Source organism: Myotis davidii, unplaced genomic scaffold (assembly GCF_000327345.1).
Source record: "Myotis davidii unplaced genomic scaffold, ASM32734v1 scaffold771, whole genome shotgun sequence".
NCBI classification, from domain to species: Eukaryota; Metazoa; Chordata; class Mammalia; order Chiroptera; family Vespertilionidae; genus Myotis; species Myotis davidii.
The window spans coordinates 466,782-487,797 of record NW_006282668.1 but is presented as its reverse complement, the minus strand read 5'-3'; the positions used below and the strand labels follow the sequence as shown (position 1 = coordinate 487,797).

At 46.1% G+C, this 21,016-nt stretch overlaps 1 protein-coding gene across 2 annotated transcripts; it reads right to left on the bottom strand.

Annotated features, from left to right (window-relative positions):
* Nucleotides 1-389: 389 nt before the first annotated feature.
* On the bottom strand, nt 390-21,010 carry MMD (monocyte to macrophage differentiation-associated). Of its 2 annotated transcripts, none has more exons than XM_006753162.2 (7): nt 20,917-21,010; nt 14,193-14,274; nt 12,420-12,580; nt 9,760-9,834; nt 8,032-8,133; nt 5,855-5,924; nt 390-2,246 (listed from the first exon to the last, which is right to left on the bottom strand). In XM_006753162.2, exons 1-7 carry the CDS (start codon nt 20,940-20,942, stop codon nt 2,046-2,048), a joined length of 717 nt encoding a protein of 238 aa, XP_006753225.1. In that variant the 5' UTR covers nt 20,943-21,010; the 3' UTR covers nt 390-2,045. The 2 variants fall into 2 exon arrangements, with proteins under 2 accessions (XP_006753225.1, XP_015416268.1); XM_015560782.1 differs by lacking the exon at nt 390-2,246 and adding an exon at nt 3,735-3,822.
* Between the last annotated feature and the right edge of the window lie 6 nt (nt 21,011-21,016).

Here is a 21,016-nt window from a genome sequence, read left to right as displayed (position 1 = left end):
AGTGACGTCTAACTCTGAGCTGTCGGGCCTGCGGTACAATGCACGTCCGGTTGGTAATTCGAAAGCCTGTAACCTCAGCCCTACGGCGGATTATATGAGCTAAGCCAAAAGGCCGTTCTTGAGAAAGGTCCATCGTTTATAAAACTGACACCCTTGGGTCCTGACTACTGTATATTAAACTGGAAATGTGTGTTGATTAACGTTGGAGCTGGCTCTGGCATTCCAATTAGTAGAAAGTGGACTAGAAAGTTCTAGATGACAGGGCACATTTGTTTTCCTTCCCACCATGACTTTTCAGAAAAAGGCTGATACATGGATTACAAACCCAGACAAGCTCAGGCTCTCAAAAATGCATGCTCATGTTCAGTCATCTAGCTTAGACACGGTGGAACAAATCCAAGTAACAATTTTATTCTGTCTACAGCACATGTTTTTACATACATCTTAGTGGTTTTGTCAGTGTTACAGTTGGGCAAACTTTAAATGAATCCACAGAAGTTAATATATTAAAAGTAAAATATACACAATAAAACAGCAGGCAATCTGGATGTTGAGATTCATGCAGGTGGGGTGAGGACGGAGGACCTCGCCTATGTAAGAGTCACCAGCAGATATCAGTTCTTCTGTCCCTCCTCCCCATATAATTCACCGAAATCAGAGAATTCTTAACACACACACACACACACACACACACACAAAATAAACTCTCTTTGAAAGCCGTGTCAGTACAAAAATTCAATACAAGCCTAAATGTATCATCCAACCAACAGTTCCATTGGTCAGACCGTTACTCGGAGGCAGTCACTGTCGGCACCTGATCTAAAGGCAAGGCTGTCCCATTCATTAAAACACCAAAAGGGGATTAATCAACGAAGCAGCTAATGTGTTAATCTTAATATAAGACACTGAGGGAAAACCAAAGGTAATATTTTAAATACCACTCCACTCAGCCAGGATATAACCCATGGACTACAGACCCATGCTTTGAATACTTTCTACCTGAAAAGGAAACAAGTGTACGGGGAGATATAGAAGAAGGGTAGAAATGTGAATTAATGCCTCTAATTCCACAGTTTAAAAATGAGCATCAAACTGATAACATAGAGCTAGGTGACAATGACGACACTGTCGGGCACCATAGAGGCAACACCACTGTGGACGGTAATGCCTGACGGGAGTTTCAGCAGATGGCCAACCACCGACACCAGAGCACAGGCTGAGGAGCACCCTGAAGGGAACAGGGCGAAGGCGCAGAGAAAAAGGTGCCTCTTTTGAAAAAGTTAATGGATATCAAAATACTTCTCCTTCATTAGTAAACCAGTCAAGGCCATGGCCCAAAGCAGCCCGAACACGGAGTCAGGCATTGGCAGAAAACGCCTGGAAAACTGCGGTTTTTAAAAATTGGCAATTTCTCAGGCCCCGTGAAACCACCCGAAGAGGCACAATGTGGGTTCACCTGTGGAATGTGGACGGCTTGCTGCCAGAATGCACATGGGCGGGGACCCGCAGAGATGCGTGTCCATGGAACTTTTGCTTTCTTTTTTTTTAATGTACAAAAAAACGAAGTTACTGTTTAAAAAAGAACCATGTTGTGTCAGGATAAAACACGGTGAAAGCAGTGTAAGTTCTGCCCATGATTCTTTCCACGGCTGATGGGAAAGTGATAGAAACGAGTTTCTCTTCAAAAGGAAGCTTTGCTGTTGCACTGACTTCCACAACCCGACCTAGTGATTTAGAAAACCCATGTAGTAAAGTCTGTAAAATCGAAATACAAAATTCTGGTTTGTAAACATCAGTTGGCCAAGTCTATCCAGAGTCCTGCATGACAGTGGAATGGAATGAATAATTAGTTCACTACCTTAACGGATTCGTCCTGGAACATTCCAGAACACAGCATTGATACTTTCACAGTAATTACAGTCAGACTATATAAAGAAAGTCAGTACAGTTGTCTTTCTCCTCCTCCTGTGCAGTAGGCAGCTCTTGCCCGCCTCCCGAGTGCCATGGCTGAAATAATACTGGTGCGGACACCTGGTGCAGGCCAGTCATAAATGGCGCACGAAGTCTGTGGGGCTCCGGTAGAGATACTTCCAGATGGCGTAGTAGTGCACGGCGGCGGCCGTGGCCACAAACAGGTGCCAGATGGCATGGGCGAACGGGATGATGCCATCGCTCTTGAAGAAGACCACGCCCAGGCAGTAAATCAGGCCCCCGCAGGCGAGCTCGTGAAGCCCCTCCGTGTTGTTCTGTGGGCAGAGGAAGCAGAGGGAAAGTGTGGATGTTACGGAGGTGACAGGCCACAGAGGGTCACTGCAGCCCCCGCTCTGCCTCCTGATTCTAATCTAGACAATGAAGTATCTCTGCACAGGCAGCGTCCTGGTCTGTAAATCGAGTCTCTCAACATCGACCTGGATCACCCTTTGGGCGACACGCCTTGACCCAACCCAGCAGTCAGGTCAGGGGTCCCCTAGTGCAGAGCAGCACATTCTGCAGACGGTAACCGCATCCAGACATGGCAGTTCATTTTATTTATTAAAGTTGTTATTGATTTTTAGAGAAAGAAGGGAGAGGGAGAGAGCAAACCATCGATGTGAAACATTGCCTCCTGCATGCCGCCCCACTGGGGATCGAGCCCACAACCCAGGCATGTGCCCTTGACGGAATTGAACCGGCAACCTTTCGGTTTACAGGACGCTGCCAAACCAACTGAGCCACACCGGCTAGGGCACGGCAGTTCATTTTAATATAGAACAATCCTTGGCTTTCATCTTCCCCTTTAAAAGCTTTCTTCCTACTAAGGCGCCCATGCCATTCCATTTGTAACCTACGGTCTCACTTCCTGAGTTTTCACTTCCTGTTGTCCTCAAGCCCTGCTCTACACTGATTGCTTTCCTGAGATTTTCCCTGCCTGTCTGAGTTTACGACTTCCTTATGGCTGACCCAGGAAAGTCATAACTAGAAGTGATCTCAGAGGTGGGGGATCGTATAGTACCACACACTGTCTAACCTAGAGGGGGCCAGGCCTTCTTGTCTTTGAGCGTGGTGCTTCCTAGCTTAGCGGGAAGTAAACACACATGTATGATTTAGCACAAAAAGGAGAAACTTTAGGCTGCTCTTGGTTTTCAAAGATTTAGGCCCAGCTTCAGGATTAAACTGGGTTGTATGAATGAGAAGAGAACAGAGCCAGGCTTAGGAAGTTGACAAAACAGCTCAATCCCCTGGATTCCCGGGGACCAGGAACAGATAGGTCTTGGGTCCTGCAGGGTTGGTGGAAACCTCACCGGATGGTGGCAAGGCCTTGGAAGGGGGCGGGCATGTGGGTGGCCGAGGCCTGGGCGCTGACAGCTGTGGCCTTTAAGCCTTGCAGCAGGTCCTGTGGCCAGCTGAGCAGGGAGCACAGGCAAGTTCTAATGCAGCCGCCTACTTGAACGGGCTCACGGGCCAGGCCAACGCAATGGCAGCACCCGATGGCCATGCCCTAAGAACCAGGCTTTGCTAAATGTCCTCTCAAAATAAACATTTTATTAGAGGTAGCACTTTATATCCCAGTTTATTACTTCCAGAATATCTATAATAATAAAGCACAATATGCTAATTAGACTGGACATCCTTCCAATCATCCTTCCAGACAACCTTCTGGACGAAGGAAGCTGGGGCTGCGAGGGAAGCCTGGGTCCCGGGTGCCTGCTGGCAGCTGGAGGGAAGTCCAGGTTCCGGTGCCAGAGGGAAGCTGGTGCCGGGAGCTGGGGGAAGGAAGGCTTACTCTTGCATGAATTTCATGCATCAGGCCTCTAGTTTTACTATAAGCTCCTTATCTTTAACCTGAAAACACATAGAAATAAAGAAAACAAAAAGAGAATAAAAGAAAAACCAATCACGAAGTAATAAAGTATATGAATCTTGGGAATGTCATGCTGTAGAAAACTACAACTTTTTAAATAAAATTAAATTTTGGGGGGTGACATGGGTTAACAAAATGACATAGGTCTCAAGTGTACAATTCTATAATACAGTGTGTACACATGTCACGCTTGATTCTAAGTTCTGTGGGGGCAAGCGTGAGGATTATCCTGTTTGATTGTAACATTACCACTTGTAAAAATGCCAATTAAAGATTGAGGCTGATAAAAATACTGGATAAACCTGCTCTGATGATACCCAGGGGGAATTTACTTCTCTGGTGGTTGATGACCTATCTACATAGACCTTGCTTATTATATTGTTTGGGTGTCCTCAATCGCCCTCTAACTCTAGGACCTTCAAGACAGATATTCTCATTTCAGTCCTTCACCTCCCTCCCCTCGATAGTCCCTGTTGCCTTTAGCAACTAAATTATGTGCATTCTTGGCGCTAGGGAATTATTAAAGCCATCATATACCTCCTATCTCAAAGAGCATATTTTGTTATATTCTCTTAAAACATATTCTCTGGGGAAAAAAACCCAAACAAAAAAACATAGCAAACCTATAACTAATTCCTAAACCATTATCAGGTATTTTTGTGACCAGAACTATGTACAGTAAAACTACATTGCTATAATGTGCCTGGCCCTAGCCAGGTAGGTCAGTTGGTTAGAGTGTTGTTTCAATGCTAAGGTTGTGGGTTTCATCTTGGTCAGGACACATACAAGAAACAACCAATCGGACATCCCCCGAGGACTCCTGGACTGTGAGAGGGCACAGGGACTCCCCCAACCCCGCCCCCGCCGAGGGCACGAATGTCATGCACCAGGCCTCTAGTGAATGCATAATTAAGTGGAACAACAAATTGATGTTTCTCTCTCTGTCTCTCCCTCCTTCCCTCCCTTTTCATTTCCCTCACTCTCTCTTCCTTCCTCTCGCTCTCCCTAAAAATTAAGAAAAAATTGTGCCTGTGAGCTCAGGAGTGAAATTATAGGTACAATTCTGACCATGACAGGCTGAGAAGAGAATTCAAACGAACTCATTGTGACTTCCTCAGTTAACACAGAGCACACACCAATAAGAACAACAAATTGATGTTTCTCTCTGTCTCTCCCTCCCTCCCTTTTCAATTCCCTCACCCTCTCTTCCTTCCTCTCTCTCTCCCTAAAAATTAAGAAAAAAATTGTGCCTGTGAGCTCAGGAGTGAAATTATAGGTACAATTCTGACCATGACAGGCTGAGAAGAGAATTCAAACGAACTCATTGTGACTTCCTCAGTTAACACAGAGCCTAGTGCAGAAATGTAGAGGGTAGGACACTGGGGCGCAGAAGCTACAGGCACAGTAACCAGCTGGATGGGATCGGGAGGTTGTAGGGATTGGGAGGGTGTGATCACATGTGTTTGTTTCAAGTTGACAGCTACACATAGGTTTCTCAGTGGTAATTTGGTTTGAAAGGAAGTTCAAAATGAACCAAACGACCTTTTAAGGTCCTTCCAATTCTTAAGATTTAAGAAATCAGTAATTTATATTTTCTTCATGTAAGGAACTTCAGAAGGTACCCTCTTCCATATATTTCAGGTTGAGACACTAAGTAATTCAAGCAGAAATACCCACTTTCACATAATCTCACACCTGAGTGGGGTGAAGAGAAGAGTGGGAGTGAGGGTGGGAGAACAGAAAGGTTACCCAAAAGAAACAAACACAGAAGGTTACCACAGGGAAACAAACACACCTAAATGTACAACTTCCCCAAACGATATAGACAGTAGCCAGGACAAGTTCCTGGCACTTTGCAATTTATATATATTTTTTTGTTTGAATCTCTAGTTAATGAACATATCATAATGTCAGAAAAAAAAGCTGCATATCTTATCTATGGACATGTAAAGAGTCCTAGTGAGTTAAAAGGAAATAAGGTGAAATAACTAAAATTATGAAGCCATTTCTTACCATTGATGTCACCACCAAGGCTGGAGAGAAGCCCATTGTGAGATAGAAAAGGAGTTCAACCAACTTATACCTGCAAGATGGAATGCAGTTCATTTAATGCGTCTATTCCTACAACACTTAAACCATTTCCATATCAGTTTTTTCTTTCAAAAAACCAGTAACCTCAAGTAATCGAATAAAATGTATTTCCCCCGTAGGAGACCAGTAGGCCTCTCACTGAAACTTCCTGATTGAGTAGCAGTGACCTAGCATTTCCTATAGGACTGACTAGGCCTCAGCCGCCACATGCCCCCTGGAAAACGCTTTCCGCCGGAACAGTTACTGTTGGATCCAACCCACCATGCCCGTTCCCTCCCAGGTCCAGAGGGCCTGCCCGCAGTGCCACTGCCACCCATTGCTCTAAGAAACAAATGAGGCAGATGGGCAGAGATGCAGCTTGGGCTGGTTTCTACCAGTGGCAAAGGGAGAGTAGCCCTAAGAAACAAAGGGCGTGTATTTGTGTCTCGTCATTTTGCATCTTCACACCAGAATTCCAATTTGTAAGGCTCATCATCCCATCAGGCTACCGAAGGTCTGGAATGTCAGAAATTGTATTGAAACTGCACTTACATAGCTGCCTAATCAAACTAGACCGGAAGCTCCTCAAAGGCAGGGGCCACATTTATGTATGTTTGGGTTGCAGGGCCTAGAACAGTGCCTGGCACCAGGGAAGGTACTCCCCAACACCTGCCAACCCGAATGGCTAAGTGAGACTCGCCTCTCATTCTCAGTGTTTTCTACTCCAAGTCCACCGCGAAGGAACCCTATCAGGGAACTGGGGAAGAGGGGTTTGCAGGTATGGTCTACATTAGGAAGTCTGGATAGGAGAAAAGATAGTTGTCTTACTTTACTTCCTATTTTATTAAGAACATAAATTAGGTGCCCTAGCCGGTTTGGCTCAGTAAATAGATTGTCGGTGTGCGGACTGAAGGGTCCTGGGTTCAATTCCAGCCAAGGGCACATGCCCAAGCTGCAGGCTCAATCCCCAGTAGGGGGCGTGCAAGAGGCAGCCGATTAATGATTCTCTCTCATCATTGATGTTTTATCTCTCTCCTTCTTCCTTCCTCTCTGAAATCAATAAAAACATATTTAAAAATATACAGCATCTCTGGAGACCAAATATACATTAAAAAAAAGAATATAAATTAGGGATTTGAGTCCAAGAAGCAAACTGTTTCCTTGGATTTATATATACTGCATAATACCACTCAGAATTGCTAATTCTGGGGGACAATGCATTTATGTGAATTTCAGAGTTGGAGAGAAGCTAGCCATTGTCTTCTGAAAAGGGAAAATAATGCTTTGTGGTAAACAGAAATTATGCTAAACTCTGAGAACCATTCTACCAACCACAATAGATAAAGAATTTAATAAACTGTGTCCAATGACAATGATTTCTTAGTTGTGAGCTTCCCAAATTCGGGCATATGCAATAATGAAAAGAGCTGTGGCCTGGGAACTAGGACACTGGGGCCCCAGTTGCAGACGAGTCACTAATTAGATGCATGTCCTAAATGTTCTTGTTTTTTAAGCATGAAGCTGGAATAGATGACTTTGAGGTCTTCTCTAGAGTGCAGGTGCTAAATTTCAATCAACTCTCCTTTTTATATTGCTTAACACTTAGGACTATGCCTACAAATAATGAATTAATAACATATGCCCCATGGTTAGGATATAAAGGGTTTAGATGCCCTTCCAAACCCCCACTTCTCAGGGAATCTAGGTTCCTATCTAGGTAAGTGCTGTGCTGGGCACTTAATATCTGTTATCTTCCATCTTCATAGGAACCTTGAAAAGTAGTTCTTTTTCTCCCGTGCTGACTATAAGTCACGGGGGATAAGGCTGGTCTGCTCATGAGGCCTGTCTTCCTGAGCATGTGAAATGAGGTCCCACCGAGTCTCAGTGGCCGTCAGCTTGTCCCTCACCTACCCCTGGCCAGCCTGGCCACTCATTTCTTCTCGCAGCAATCTGCCCACCGATGATGAATGCCAAACATGGTTCGGAAGATTTGTTTAAAACAAGATATTTACTCTTTATGTATTTCTACTATTTCGATGTGCAGAGAGAGCAAATTGTGGTGGAGATAAAACTTAGGCGGTTACTTTTAAAATAATCAAATGTAAATTATTTTCTCTTACTTTTCATGGTAGAGAAATACATAAATGGTTCCTCCAGCTGCCATGAGCCAGATAAACCAACGCATATGAGATGCCAGGGGTCCAAGTTCACGGAGATTTAACCTAAAAATGTAAAATGACAACAAAGAACAGAGGTGATAAATGAAGGGAACTTGCAGAACCCATATTGTCCTCCAGTCTTACAGGCGGGAAAGCGAGTTCAGGGATAAGACCAGGAAGGAGAGGCACTCAACAGCCAAGGAGGAGTTTGGGGAAGTTGGGAACATGAATCACTCAAAGATAAAATTGTCGGCTGACCTTTAAGACTCAGAATTACTTCCAACGTGCTTTAGAAACAGAAGTTACTAAAAGGAGATACGTGGGTGTCCCAGCACACCTGGGAGGCCCTCATAAGGCAGGCTGCTGTGAATTCTGCTTGCCTTCCTGTTCTGACGATGTATTTGAGAGCAGATTACTTACAAAGCTTAACAGGAACCCTGAACAAAATCCTGACCGGGGATCACATAACCGCAGCAGATACCTAACACACAGACCTGGCGTCTCCACTATCACCCTCTCTTCCAAGAGAGAACATGAGAAGAATTTCCCCGACATATATTATAGAAGGCATTTATTAGAATTGTGCCGTGGGCTTTTGTGAGGCCTGAATGTTAAAATGCTGCAAATACATTTGTACTAATTTCCTATTAAGGATATGAGAGGGGGGAAAAACCAACATTGTTCTGATTGGCTAGTACTGTAAAATTAATACCAAATGGAAAAAGTATCACCCATGTATAAAAGATGACATGTGAACAACTGTTTACTGTAAAGATGTGATTCCTCAGCCTACATTTAAAATTGTCAGGGACTTACGTTAAATTGATGTGCACTTCACAAAAGCCTTTAAGGGTTCTCTCTCCAATATAAGGCAGACCTGTAATTTAGTAACAGGTGCTGGAGAGAGAGAGAGCACTTCCTTTTTACTCCAGTAGATACTTAGGTTTCTCTTGCATGATGGATGCTGCATGAGCCAGAGTTAGAGGCCGGCTGTTTCTAATGACTGCCGTAGTCGGTGGCATGATGTAAATTTCTGAGTGTTTAAAACTGGACCACGTCTTGACAGGGAAAACGAATGTTTCTTTAATTACAGTTTTCAAAGCAACAAAAGATTCTATCTGACCTCAATACCAAAAGGGCAGGAAGATCAAGGAAGTTGATCAGAGTACCAGATATTTTAAATAGCGAATACATTTAGCTAGCTCTCTTACTCATACATCTAAAGAAATGCATTCTATATACAGTAGTTACTGTGCTGTGAAGTACTGAAGACAAACAGTATACATTTCAAAACTGAACTTGTTTTCCTCATACATATTTATAGCATTTCCACTTAATTAGATGTCTAAGTATTCTGAACAGCAGTAGAGGTATAAAAGAATAGAGAAGCCAAACGAAATGGATTTCAGAAGTGAGGGTGCTACTTAAACCCAAGTTCACAACGCTTCTCTTTAATGATCCAATGCCAGACATATATTCTGAACAGCAGCCACTTTCTCCCCTTAAAATCTGCAATCTGACCCAAGTAGGTCAAGATGGAAAAATAACGCTCGTATGTATGTGTGTCGGGGGGAGAAGGGTTGGGTATATGCATGGGGCCCGACATAGGGACAGGAGGAAGGGGAGAAAGGTCAGGGCAATTCTATTATAAAAACACAATTCTTCAAAAATAGAAAGACTGTATCTTACCATGGCGCATAAGACGCAGCAATGAAGAAATAGATAACCATTCTATCACACATGTGGAAACACTGCTCCACTGTCCTAATGGGAGAGAAAAACAAGTTAGACAGTTCCCAGAAGATATGCAGACTGGAAGTATGCGTTCTCACTCCAGTCCAGAAGATCCTAATTTTAAAGGGCTAGAAGCTGGGGGTTGTGTAGAGGGGTTTTTATGTTTTGGGTTTTTTTTTTAACTCCTTGGATGACTGTGATTCCTAGCCAGGTTTGGCCTTTCTAATTTTGCTTTCTAAATCAGCGATTTTCAACTAGGGCGCTACCAGAATTTTTAAAACGGGCAACACCTGACTATTTAGTCAGGAGCACTGACCTCTTTTCCCTTAGATTGTCAAATAAAAAAATGACAACAGCCAACGCAACAATAGCTGTCTGGTGTGAATGAATCAAAACTATACTTACTTTTTGTCCGATTGGCAAAAAATATGTTCTTTGGTGTGCCACAGAATTTCAGTAATTAGTTTATGTGTGCCGTGAGATGAAAAAAAAAAGGTTGAAAATCGCTGCTCTAGAATTGTTATGCACCATCACAGCAGGTAAAGTCAGACCTGAAATTTTATTCAAGATCCTCCCCCACCCCTCTGACCCCTCACTCTCCTCACATGTAAGACAGAAGTAATAGCATCTCTATCGAGTCTGCGTGAGCATTAAATGACGTTATATAGCCATATGTTTAGCACAGCACATAGTAGGTACTCAATGAATGATAATTCCCTTCCCTCTTTTACTTAAACTAAGATTTCACTTGGATATTTTAAAAAAATCAAGGCAGAGCAGAAATGCCCACGTGGGAGACAATTCTGGCAGTGCTATTTTGCGGTTCAAGAGAATCTGGTTTCTGTTGCACCTTCCTCTCCAGCCCCTGGCAGGGAGGCCCTGCCTACTGACGTATGGCATCTACAACTCTTTATTGATTTAGAAATCTAGACATCAGAGCCAAGTCAGCTGAGGCAACCACAAGCGTGGGGCTTGCCAAGAAGATAATGAAGTGCTCTGGCCTCTGGCTCCGTGACGGTGTGTCCTGAGCAGCCAGCTCAGGTGCTGAGGATGCCTCGTGCGCGCGTGTCTACGGCTCCCTTGGGATTCGGTGCTGTGGTTTGATTTTTAAGCCCGGGGAGCTGTCACCTTCCAGGCAAGGCAGCAGACTGCATCCTGCCAGCAATATTGTGAAGGATGGGGGGAAGAGCACCTGGGGACTGGGAGTCAGAAGCCTGGGATGATCAGATTCTGCAGGGATTGCTGACTCCAGCAAGTCAGGCCACATCTCTGAGCCTCAGTTTCTCCAGGTGAACATTAGCGGGTTTGGACTAGATGATCCCTCAGGACCCACCCAGCTGTAAAACTCTAGGACTTCTATGATTCCACAGGCGAGGGAACCAATAATGTATCATCAACCCCGGTCCTGCTCTTAAAGAAAGCATGTCTTTTTAATATTGGATTGTTAGAACAGTTGGAGATATTTTTGGACATTCTGTAAAACAAAAAGATATGTTCTGATATTATTTTAAGTTACTCTAAGTCTGCTCTGAATTCTCCTTTTTTGGAGAAGAAATTTTGCCCGTTGGGTTGTGCAGAATCTATTTCATAAGCAACTAGATGCTGTGCCGCTCCCTTTGTGTCTCCCCAAATCAGTCCTTCGCTCAGAGGGGGAATGCTCCCACGTCCATCTCATTGGGAGGCTCGGGGCCAGAGTATTTTTGAAAAGTGTCTGGCAGCTAATAGTTGCAAAACACGGGAATTTTGTCTGAAGCCCACACGTACACAGGACCTAATTCAGAAGCAGAACTCTGCAGGACAGTGACCCCAAGCTGCCGTGTACCTCCTCGCATCTCACAGTCCCAGAGTCTTTTGTAATTTTCAAATCACTTCCACATGCATTATCTCATTCAGCTGTCACAATAACCCGGCGAGGAAGGCATGTCACCTTCACTTTAGTGACGGAGAGACGGGGGCTCCGTGACATCTGCAAGGTGACATCCGCAAGGCTAACCTGGCAGGGCTGGGGCTCACAGCCAGCCGCTGCCCCCCAATTCAGTGCACGCGGTCACTGCCCCCCGGTTGCAGCGCCCTGCAATGCCTTAGAGTGTGCTTACCGCATTGGCACATAGGTCTCGGGATTTTAGCTATTCACCCTGGGGAAGCAGTGCCATTTGTTGGTTTCTGAACAAAGGCCTGCGCTGCTAGATACATGAGGGTCCTCAAACCTGCCCAATCCGTAGGAAGCTTCCTAACTAATGGGATAGCATTAGAGTCTGCAAGGCAGGCCCTAGCCAGTTTGGCTCACTGGATAGAGCGTCGGCCTGTGGACTGAAGGGTCCTGGGTTTGAGTCCTGTCAAGGGCACATGCCCGGGTTGCGAGCTCAATCCCCAGTAGTGGGAGTGCAGGAGGCAGCCAATCAGTGGTTCTCTCATCATTGATGTTTCTGTCTCTCTCTCTCCCTCTCCCTTCCTCTCTGAAATCAATAAAAATATATTTGTTAAAACAATAATAGTAAAGTCTGCAAGGCAGGAGAATGTCTGCTCGCTTGCTGCATCTGGCGTACACATGCCTATGGGAGGCTGACCTGCATCAACTATTCCGACCTTCTGAAGTAGCGAGCAATCCACTGTACCTTAGGTGGCTCTTTTTCCATGACACCATGTGAAATACTGTGGAGACGATGAAGAGGGCACAGAGGCCCATGCCATAGATCCATGCTGTTATCTTCTCCCAGCAGTCGTCAGACAGCCGATGGAGGAGGGCGCTGCCCACGATGGCCGGGACAATGAGGAACTGAGGGAAGGGCACAGCAAAGTGAATATCCCGGCTCTGACCGAACTGAGACCGTGTTACAAATACGCAGGATTACCAGGGATAACTTTTTTTTTAATAAGGGAAAGTTTATTTAGAAGAAATGGGCCCAGGAAATAAGTTACAGAGGCAAAAGAAGGGCCCTTGGAGCTGAGAAGGAAAGAGGCGAGGAAACGCGCCGGGGGGACAGGAGTGGGAGAAAGCCACGGGCATGCTCCATAGAGAGCCGCTACCACTCAGAACATACCAGGGTAATTTTAGAAAGGTCGCTTTAGAACAAATACTTGCCTTTCTTGGGTAATTGGAAGGAGAGCTGGATGAAGTAGTCAGTTGTACTGGAAACAGGTACTGCTATTCAGAACCAAGGAATTATACACAACTTGACTTCAAACAAATTTTAATCTAATGGCACATGTATGTCGCCTACATATTGTACTAACACTGCATGAAATAAATTACACTCTTCACCAAAGGACTAAATTGGTCTCCTTTTCTATTGCTTGTCTTCAGACTAAACACCATTTTTCCTCTAAAGCCTCACTAAACGTGACTTTCAATGGGAATAATGAAACCACAGAAAAGGGGAAATGTATAGTGACACAAGAAAAAGGCCAATGTTAGGCCATTAATAGAAAAACTATGAAAATGCATACATAGTCACAAACACTACACCTAAAAGGAAGAAATGCACCAATGCATTCATTTATTTCTGGGTAGTTTTATTTTCCTTCTACATTTTTCAGTGTTTTCTAAGTTTCTTATACTGAGCATGTTTTGCTTTTATGAGAAAGAAAAAAAAATTAAGAATTTAGAGATCAAATTAGCTCTTTCTTCAATAAGAAATAACATCTGTGCCCTGGCCAGTGTGGCTCAGTTGGTTGGGTGTCATGCAGTGCACCATAAGGTTGCTGGTTCAATTTCTGGTTGGGGCACATGCCCGAAGATGCAGGCTTGGTCCCCAATAAGGGGCATGCAGGAGGCAGCCAATCAATGTTCCACTCTCATATCGATGTTTCTCTCTCCCTCTCCCTTCCCTTCTCTCTAAAAATCAATCATATATATATATATGTGTATGTGTGTGTGTGTGTGTATGTGTATGTATATATATATATTGTTTTTTTAAAGAAATATCATTTGTACTGAGGAGCATAGCCGCTGTGGTAACAGGGAAGGTGTGGCTACCAGTTTCAGGGGATCATTTAGAAATAAAAAGCACCTTCATCAACCAAATGATAAAGGTCCTTGCCAAATGAACGCGGCTGACTATCCTGAAAAGGCGATCATTTCATTCCAGGGCGACAGTCTTCACAAATTGTTTTCTCTGGTTTTCCTATGACTAGGGTGCTTACTATTCTTCTTTTTAAAGACCTGATTCTCAGAGGAAGCGAGTCCAGGATGGACAGCGGAGGTTGTAGGTCAGAGCACTGGACATGCTCACAGTTTCTGGTGACAGGACCCAGCACGGATACTCTGGTAGATAAGGTCACAGGGATGGGTAAATCCAACTAATGGGGTGGAAGGTACTAGAGAGAACTGCCCCCGCCTCCCTGCAAAGCCTTTTGGGAGGATGAAAAGGCAGAAAACGGATACTCACTGCATGTGTGTAACAGTTAGCAGCATGTTCATAACAAGTTGGTTTGTAGCGGCCATTGGCTGGGGCCCGGTGGTTCATGAACCTGTAGAAACAGAAAGACATCATGTGAGAGCAGCTCAAAGCATGTGAAAAACAGCGGGTAGCCTGCCAATGGTTGTGTATTCTATTCTAAACAAAGAGGCGGCTGCTGGAAACACCTAGTCACGGGAACAGAACCGAAGCCACAAAGCAGGTGTACACTGAGCCCGCAGCAATGATCCTAAAGCAAATGGCCAAGTTTATTCTTTCAGGTCATTCAAAAGAAAAACCTACCAACCCAAAGCAAACAGAAACCATATCCACTCCCTTCAACTGGTACCTCTCACCGCCCCCCCCCCCCCAAAGGCACAACCAAACCTTAACCGTTAACAGAAAGCAAACCAAAGGGATTTCTCTAAACTTTACAAAGTCCAGTAATGGCCACTAAATGAAAAGGGACACGATGCATTTGAAAGGTTTCTATTTTTGCTCTCAAAATTTAGAAAGCTTTATACACGTAGATCTTTAAACCCTACATCCCATGATCAGCCGGCCTGTCCCACTAGTTCCTCTCCATGGCATTATCTGTCCCGGCAGCAGATAATAAATAAATGACACCCGGTTGCCTCTGGGTCACCTAAACAAGAGGTACATCTTCACCCCCACCCTTCCTGAATTAAAGGAGTTTGCTTCAAAATCCAAATGCATGACTCGTAGCGGAAACCCTGGCTCTAAAATTCAAATATACACACAAATGTATGTACCTAAGTATCAAAATCTGTGCCACACAGACCCATGTCCCATACTTCCCTCGGGGCCAACTCTGTGGCAAGTACGCAGGCAGTGACAAGCATGACCGCGGCGGCATTCTTCCATTTCACTGTGTAGGGGAGGGTCCCCCAAGCCCCACCCACACCCATGGCCAGGGGGTTCTGGTTTAGTCTGTCTGTCCCCTGGGAAAGGGAGATGTAAACTCAGGAAGATAAAGCAGCTGGCTGAACGAGATGCGGAGAAGCAAATGGAGGTCCAAGAGCCCGGCAGCCTCCGGGTCTCGGGCCCCGCTGCGTTCCTGTGCTCGGGGCCTGCAAAGCACCGGCAGGCTGTGCACAATAAACTACCTTCGAAGAGCCCGGCAGCCTCCGGGTCTCGGGCCCCGCACCCGGCAGGCTGTGCACAATAAACTACCTTCTGCTTGAGCTAGTTTGCGGGGAGGGGGGGGGTGGACTTGGTTGTTTGCCACTAGGCGCTCTGACTAGTCACATCTTATTACTGAACACACGAAGAATGGTACCTGGCTGAGCCAGAGGGCAGAGCCAGGTGGCCAAAAACAGGCTAAAACGCATGGTCAAGCTGTTCCAAACAGTGTCCTGTTTATGAAGAAAAGACTGGCACTTTCTCCCTGAATTAAGAGGGGCCATTGTCCTTGCAGCAACTAAACGAAGATACAATGGCAGTCCCTAGTGACCCCACAAAGGGAAAATCCTCGGGGGAATGAATTTGGGAGCGTGAAGGCCCTCCAACGGGTTAGCTACCTACCATGGGTGTAAATACATACCCATCGAATGGAATTCACCAGATGGCTTGGAAACCGCGTAAGAGAAACATGCAGTTAGCAGCTTCAGAATGGATCCGAGCTATGCTCACACATAAATAAATCTTCTCTCCCCTGATGATCCTTTAAATAATTTTACTAATTTCCTGAGGGACGGGAGTGTTGCTATCCAGCTCTTATTTGTAAAAAGGAAAATAATGACACTCTTGGGATGAACACTTTCTCAGTGTCCCCAGCATTCAAGGATCTGCCACATCATTTCCCTGAGACATAACAACAGAGCTAGAAGCCCCACGCCCTGGGAGGAACTGTAAAGGGTCAAGGGCAAGGCTCCAGGATGGATGCAGAGGCGAGAGTAAAATCGGGAGTGCTCTGTGGAGGGCGCAGTAAGTAGGGTTTGCCCACCCACCAGTAGCCCCACCATAGCTGCAGACTAAAATAGCAATTTATATCTCTGGCAGCCCAATCTAAAAATAGCCAGACCATTACACAGCAACCGGGGTAGACTTCCACATTTTTCTGCTAAAAGCCAAGAAGCTGGGTGGCCGTGCTTGTCACAGCTCAGTCCCTGCCCACCTGGGATCACTCCGGTTAAAAATAAACTCAGGAGTTGTGGAGAAAAATATCCCACCCATGTGACTTCAGGTAGGCTCTGTTACGGACAGAGCCCAAATTGGGCAAGGGGCACAGGTCGGAGAAACTGTGCAAAGGGCAGATCACTGTCTGGCGCAGTGGCACAGAGAGCACCATTGTTTAGATGGGAAATGTACAACGCCATTTTCCCACTTCTCCCTGATCTGCCAGGGCACAATCTAGCCTGCTTAAGAAATCACTCCCAAGACCCAAATGATGTAAAATGCCAATCAACTCCCACACACTGAACAATCAATCCATGTGTCTCTGTCTCTCTCCCTCCCTTCCACTCTCTCTAAAAATATCCCTAAAAATGGGGCCCAGCTGGCATGACTCAGTGGTTGAGTGTCGACCTATGAACCAGGAGGTCACAGTTTGATTCCTGGTCAAGGCACACGCCCGAGTGGTAGGCACGATCCTCACTGTGGGGCATGCAGGAGGCAGCCAACCAATGATACTCTCTCATCATTGATGTTTATCTCTCCCTCTCCCTTCCTCTCTGAAATCAGTAAAAATATATATTTTCAAAAATCAATGGAAAAAAAATATCCTCAGGTGAGGATTAACATATTACTATTACTAATATCACTTCAGCCCCGACCCCCCACACACACCAGAGCCCTCATCACATTTAGTAAGATTTTTAAAATGTGGTTGTTATTTCATCTTTCCCCACTACAATGTGAATTCCATAAAGGCCATCTTGTCCAGCATTTCACTTCCAATCCCGAGCACAAGGCCCAGTTTATTGCTGGAGCTTAATGAATAGGTGCTGAATGAACGAACAGAGAGACATTGCAGCCGAACTGTTTTATCTTAACAGAGCAATATCCCACTGTTTCTGGTTTCAGTGGGACGCAGCAGGTTCTGTATGTAACAAAGAGAAACAGACCGTCTTGGAGCCTAAAGAACTCTGACTCTCGCGTAAAGAAAATTCTTAAAGGCCCAGGCCATGGACATTCCAAGGACTCCTTCAACATCACTTGATGGGGCAACATAAGCTAACCCTTGTGTACAGTCAATTATGAGTTCCCCTTTACGAATGAGCGTATTGCCAGAGGTGGTGACAGTGGCAGGGGACATGTAACTTAATTATTAAATAAGGGAGAAGGCAGATATAAGGACACTATCCAGGCCTATGATTCAATGCTCTGAGAACATGTGCAAAAAGGCAATCCTGGAAGACTTCCTGGTGCCTTAGAATAGGTGTTTTGCCTCATACTCCATTTGCGTGGTCCCAAGGCTGGGGCTGAGGAAAGGGGCATCCTTTCCCTTGCTTTTCGGTTGCAAGGCTGGAGAAATGAGGATGCACCAAGAAGACACAGTAGGAGCTGCTGTGGGTCCTAAGCCTCTCCACTGTACCCATACATGTTGCAGGGTGCGCAGTGGGACAGACGAGGTGAGCTGGCAGCATGGGTGACAAAAGGGACAAGAAACTGAACCTCTGGATCTGCCCTTTCCCTAGCTGTGTGACTAGGCCAAGTTCCCGTTTATTCTTGAACCCCATCTTTCTTCTGGTCAATGAGTATAAAATTTGTCTTCCACGGTTATAGTTGAGGATTCGCTGAGTAATATACAGGGTGAGCAGAAGTGGGTTTAGAGTTGTTTGTATGGAAAAGGACATGTAACAGGTTATGATTATTACAAATAGCTTTACTAACTCAAAAAAAAATGTCATTCACAATTGTGAGCCTACTTTTGCCCACCCCCTGTACAAATACCCAGCCACTACCTGGCAAAGGTTGGCGCTCGCTGTTAACAGTTATTCTAATCAGTCAGAGATGCTGTGAAAGGGAGAGAATGATGGGGGGCAGGGAGAAGAATGTAGGGAGTGTGGGAAAGAACTCAAATGTACAAGTGATAAGGCAAAAGAGATACAATATGCCATGTCCCAGTGGAATCTTTCATGCCGTCACCTTTCCTATGGTAAGCCATGCGTGCATAAAGCCCACTTCGGACGGCGGGCTAGGCGTCCTCCCAGCCCTCCTCCACAGTAGTGGCAGAACGCTGCAAGTTGATCCGAAGCGACAATGACCGCCAAGTTTCCCTTATGAACAAACCAGCAGGGTGTTCAGGTTTTCTTGTAATGTAGGCAGAGCCACAAGCCATGGCTTAAATGAAATGTGTTCACTGAGATCAAATGCTCTCCAACGGGGTCCTGATAAATCTATCAGGAGGAGCACATGCGTTCCAAGAGAGGGTGCCCTACCCTCTTGTTCCTCTGTAATTTATCTACCGTAACCACTCTGAATGCTCAAAAGCTATATAAATGAACATGGCTTTAAATGCTAAGAGAACAGTACTCTTAACATTTCAATGCGTGACCACAAAAGCCAGGACTTTTTGTTGTTGTTATATTACTTTTTACTTTCAAGCTTTATTTCTAAGTTCAAATTGACCCTGAGAAATATCTTTCCAATCTAGTCTATAATACAAAAACAAGAAATTATGGGACCACTTAGTGTTCAAAGAGAATCAGGGTAGCCCTGGTCGGATAGCTCAGTTGGTTAGAGTGTTGGCCTAATACACCAAGGTTGTGGGTTCGATCCCCAGTCAGGGCACATGCAAGAATCAACCAATGAATGCATAAATAAGTGAAACAAATCAATGTTTCTCTCTCTCTAACAATCAATAAATTAAAAAAAGAAGAAAATCAGGGCATATCTAGATGTCATCAAGAAAAAAAACTGTTAAATAGTCATTGATATTGTGCAGCCACTGGGAACACGACAAAGTCTGGGCCACATCAACAGAAAATGATTGTACTTTTCATTTGTAGATGAATAAAGCAGACCACACAATCACATTACATCTACGACAGGTTAGAGTCCAGCAAAAAGAAAATAATTCATTCAGGTGAGATAGGTGAATCCTAAATGAAGTGGACTTCTTTTTTTCATGTCTCTTAACACTGTTTTAATGTTTGTGCGACCAAGAGTAAAACAAGCTCTTTTCTTTCTAGAGCAGAATTCAAAGGGTAGGAAACTCTTTATCAAATAAGGAAGGGGAATTTCACAGAATATTGCCCCTGTTCTCTGCAAACAGGAAAAGCGCAGACATGTAGAAGTAAGACCAAATCAAACAAACCCCATGCACAGGGCTTCGACAATCATGCCCAAACCCAGGTTGCAGTCTCGTGAAAACGCCCCCCTGCCTTCATTCCTGACGTCAGGGTCTAACGCCAGAACATCATGGCTCCTTTTCGCCTTTAGAAGCGCCGATATGATGTTCCCACTGGGGGAACAGTGCCAGGCATTCAACACCCTGAGGGACATTCAGAAGTGAATCCAAGTCTTCAAACTCATTGTCCTTCCAATAGCACAGCCCACCACAACCCTTCCTTCCCATGTTTTGGCTTCCAAAGCCGGGACTGGGGGTGGAATGAAATCAGCATGATGGGTGAGTGGGCATGGAGGGGTTAGAAAATCAGAAATAAAACAAATGCACTTAAAATGTTTCAAAGAAAAGGTTCATGCCTAAAGCCTCCACAATAACCCCTTGGAAGATTCCAGGCCTTCCTTTCCTTCTTGCAAATCCCGCCTGTCACTAGCTTGCTGGCTGGTGGAGGTCTGGGAATGGGAACAGCGGCCTGATTCAGACAAAGAGATGGAGAATTACCACAAACACAGGGGAGGTGAACTTTCACCCACTTAAACGCCGAAGAATAAGAGAGAGAGAGAGAAAAAAAGCAAAGCCCAGAGCTTCCTCTGGGAACCGCGGGCCAGCCTCCGTCCATGGCTGGGTGGCAGGGACCCAAAGCCCGGATTAAGGCCACGGCGCCTCCCCCGGCGGGCCGGCCGGCCTGCTCCCCAGCTCCCCAGTCGGGGAGCAGCCTGCCATCCTTCCGGTGGCGCGCCTCGGTTCCTCCTCCGCCTTTCCACCGCGGGCGCCCCAATAGCAGACCTTACCACCACCCGGGTGCTAACTCGACCCTTCGCAGTGCCCCGAAGAGCACCGCCCGGGGGGCGCTAAATGAGCCTGAGAACCTTCCAGGCCCGGACAGCGCCAGGGAAGCTCAATCGGTGGAGCGTGCCTCAGTTTCCCCGTTGCCAGGGCGTTTGCAAAGCACCGAAAAGGCCCAGCACCCTGGCTGGGCTGTATGGCAGATCTCGCTGCAGGGCGCAGCAGCACCGGGAGCCCCGCAGGCTGTGGGGAAAGGGGTGCCGGCCAAAGCCAGAGTCTGTGGGCCCGGGGGCGGCGCCTGCGATTGGGGTTTGGGTCTCAGAGCAAGCAAGTGCCCCGCCTGGATGGGGACCGGGGGAGGGGGGATGTTAAATCGGATGAGCAACGGGGATCTGGAAACCCGAGGTCGGCAGATCGCAAGGGGTGGGGGTACCCGGGTCAGGAGGGAGGGGATCGCCCAGCGACATCAGGGCGGGGAATCCCCGGGAGCTGGTCCCCGGCCAAGGCGGATCCACCGAGGGATGGATCCAGGTGGGGAACCCGGACCCACAGGGGAGGAGGTGGGTCTGGGGCCCGCGCCTGGCACGGGCTGGGGAGCCGGGGCTCCATCCCTCTTACCGCTGGAATCGATTCTGGAACCTCATTGATCCTCCGCTCCTCCTCGCGGGCCGGGAGCTCCGTCTCGTCTGCGCTGGCGGCCGGGCGCGCGGCCCTCATG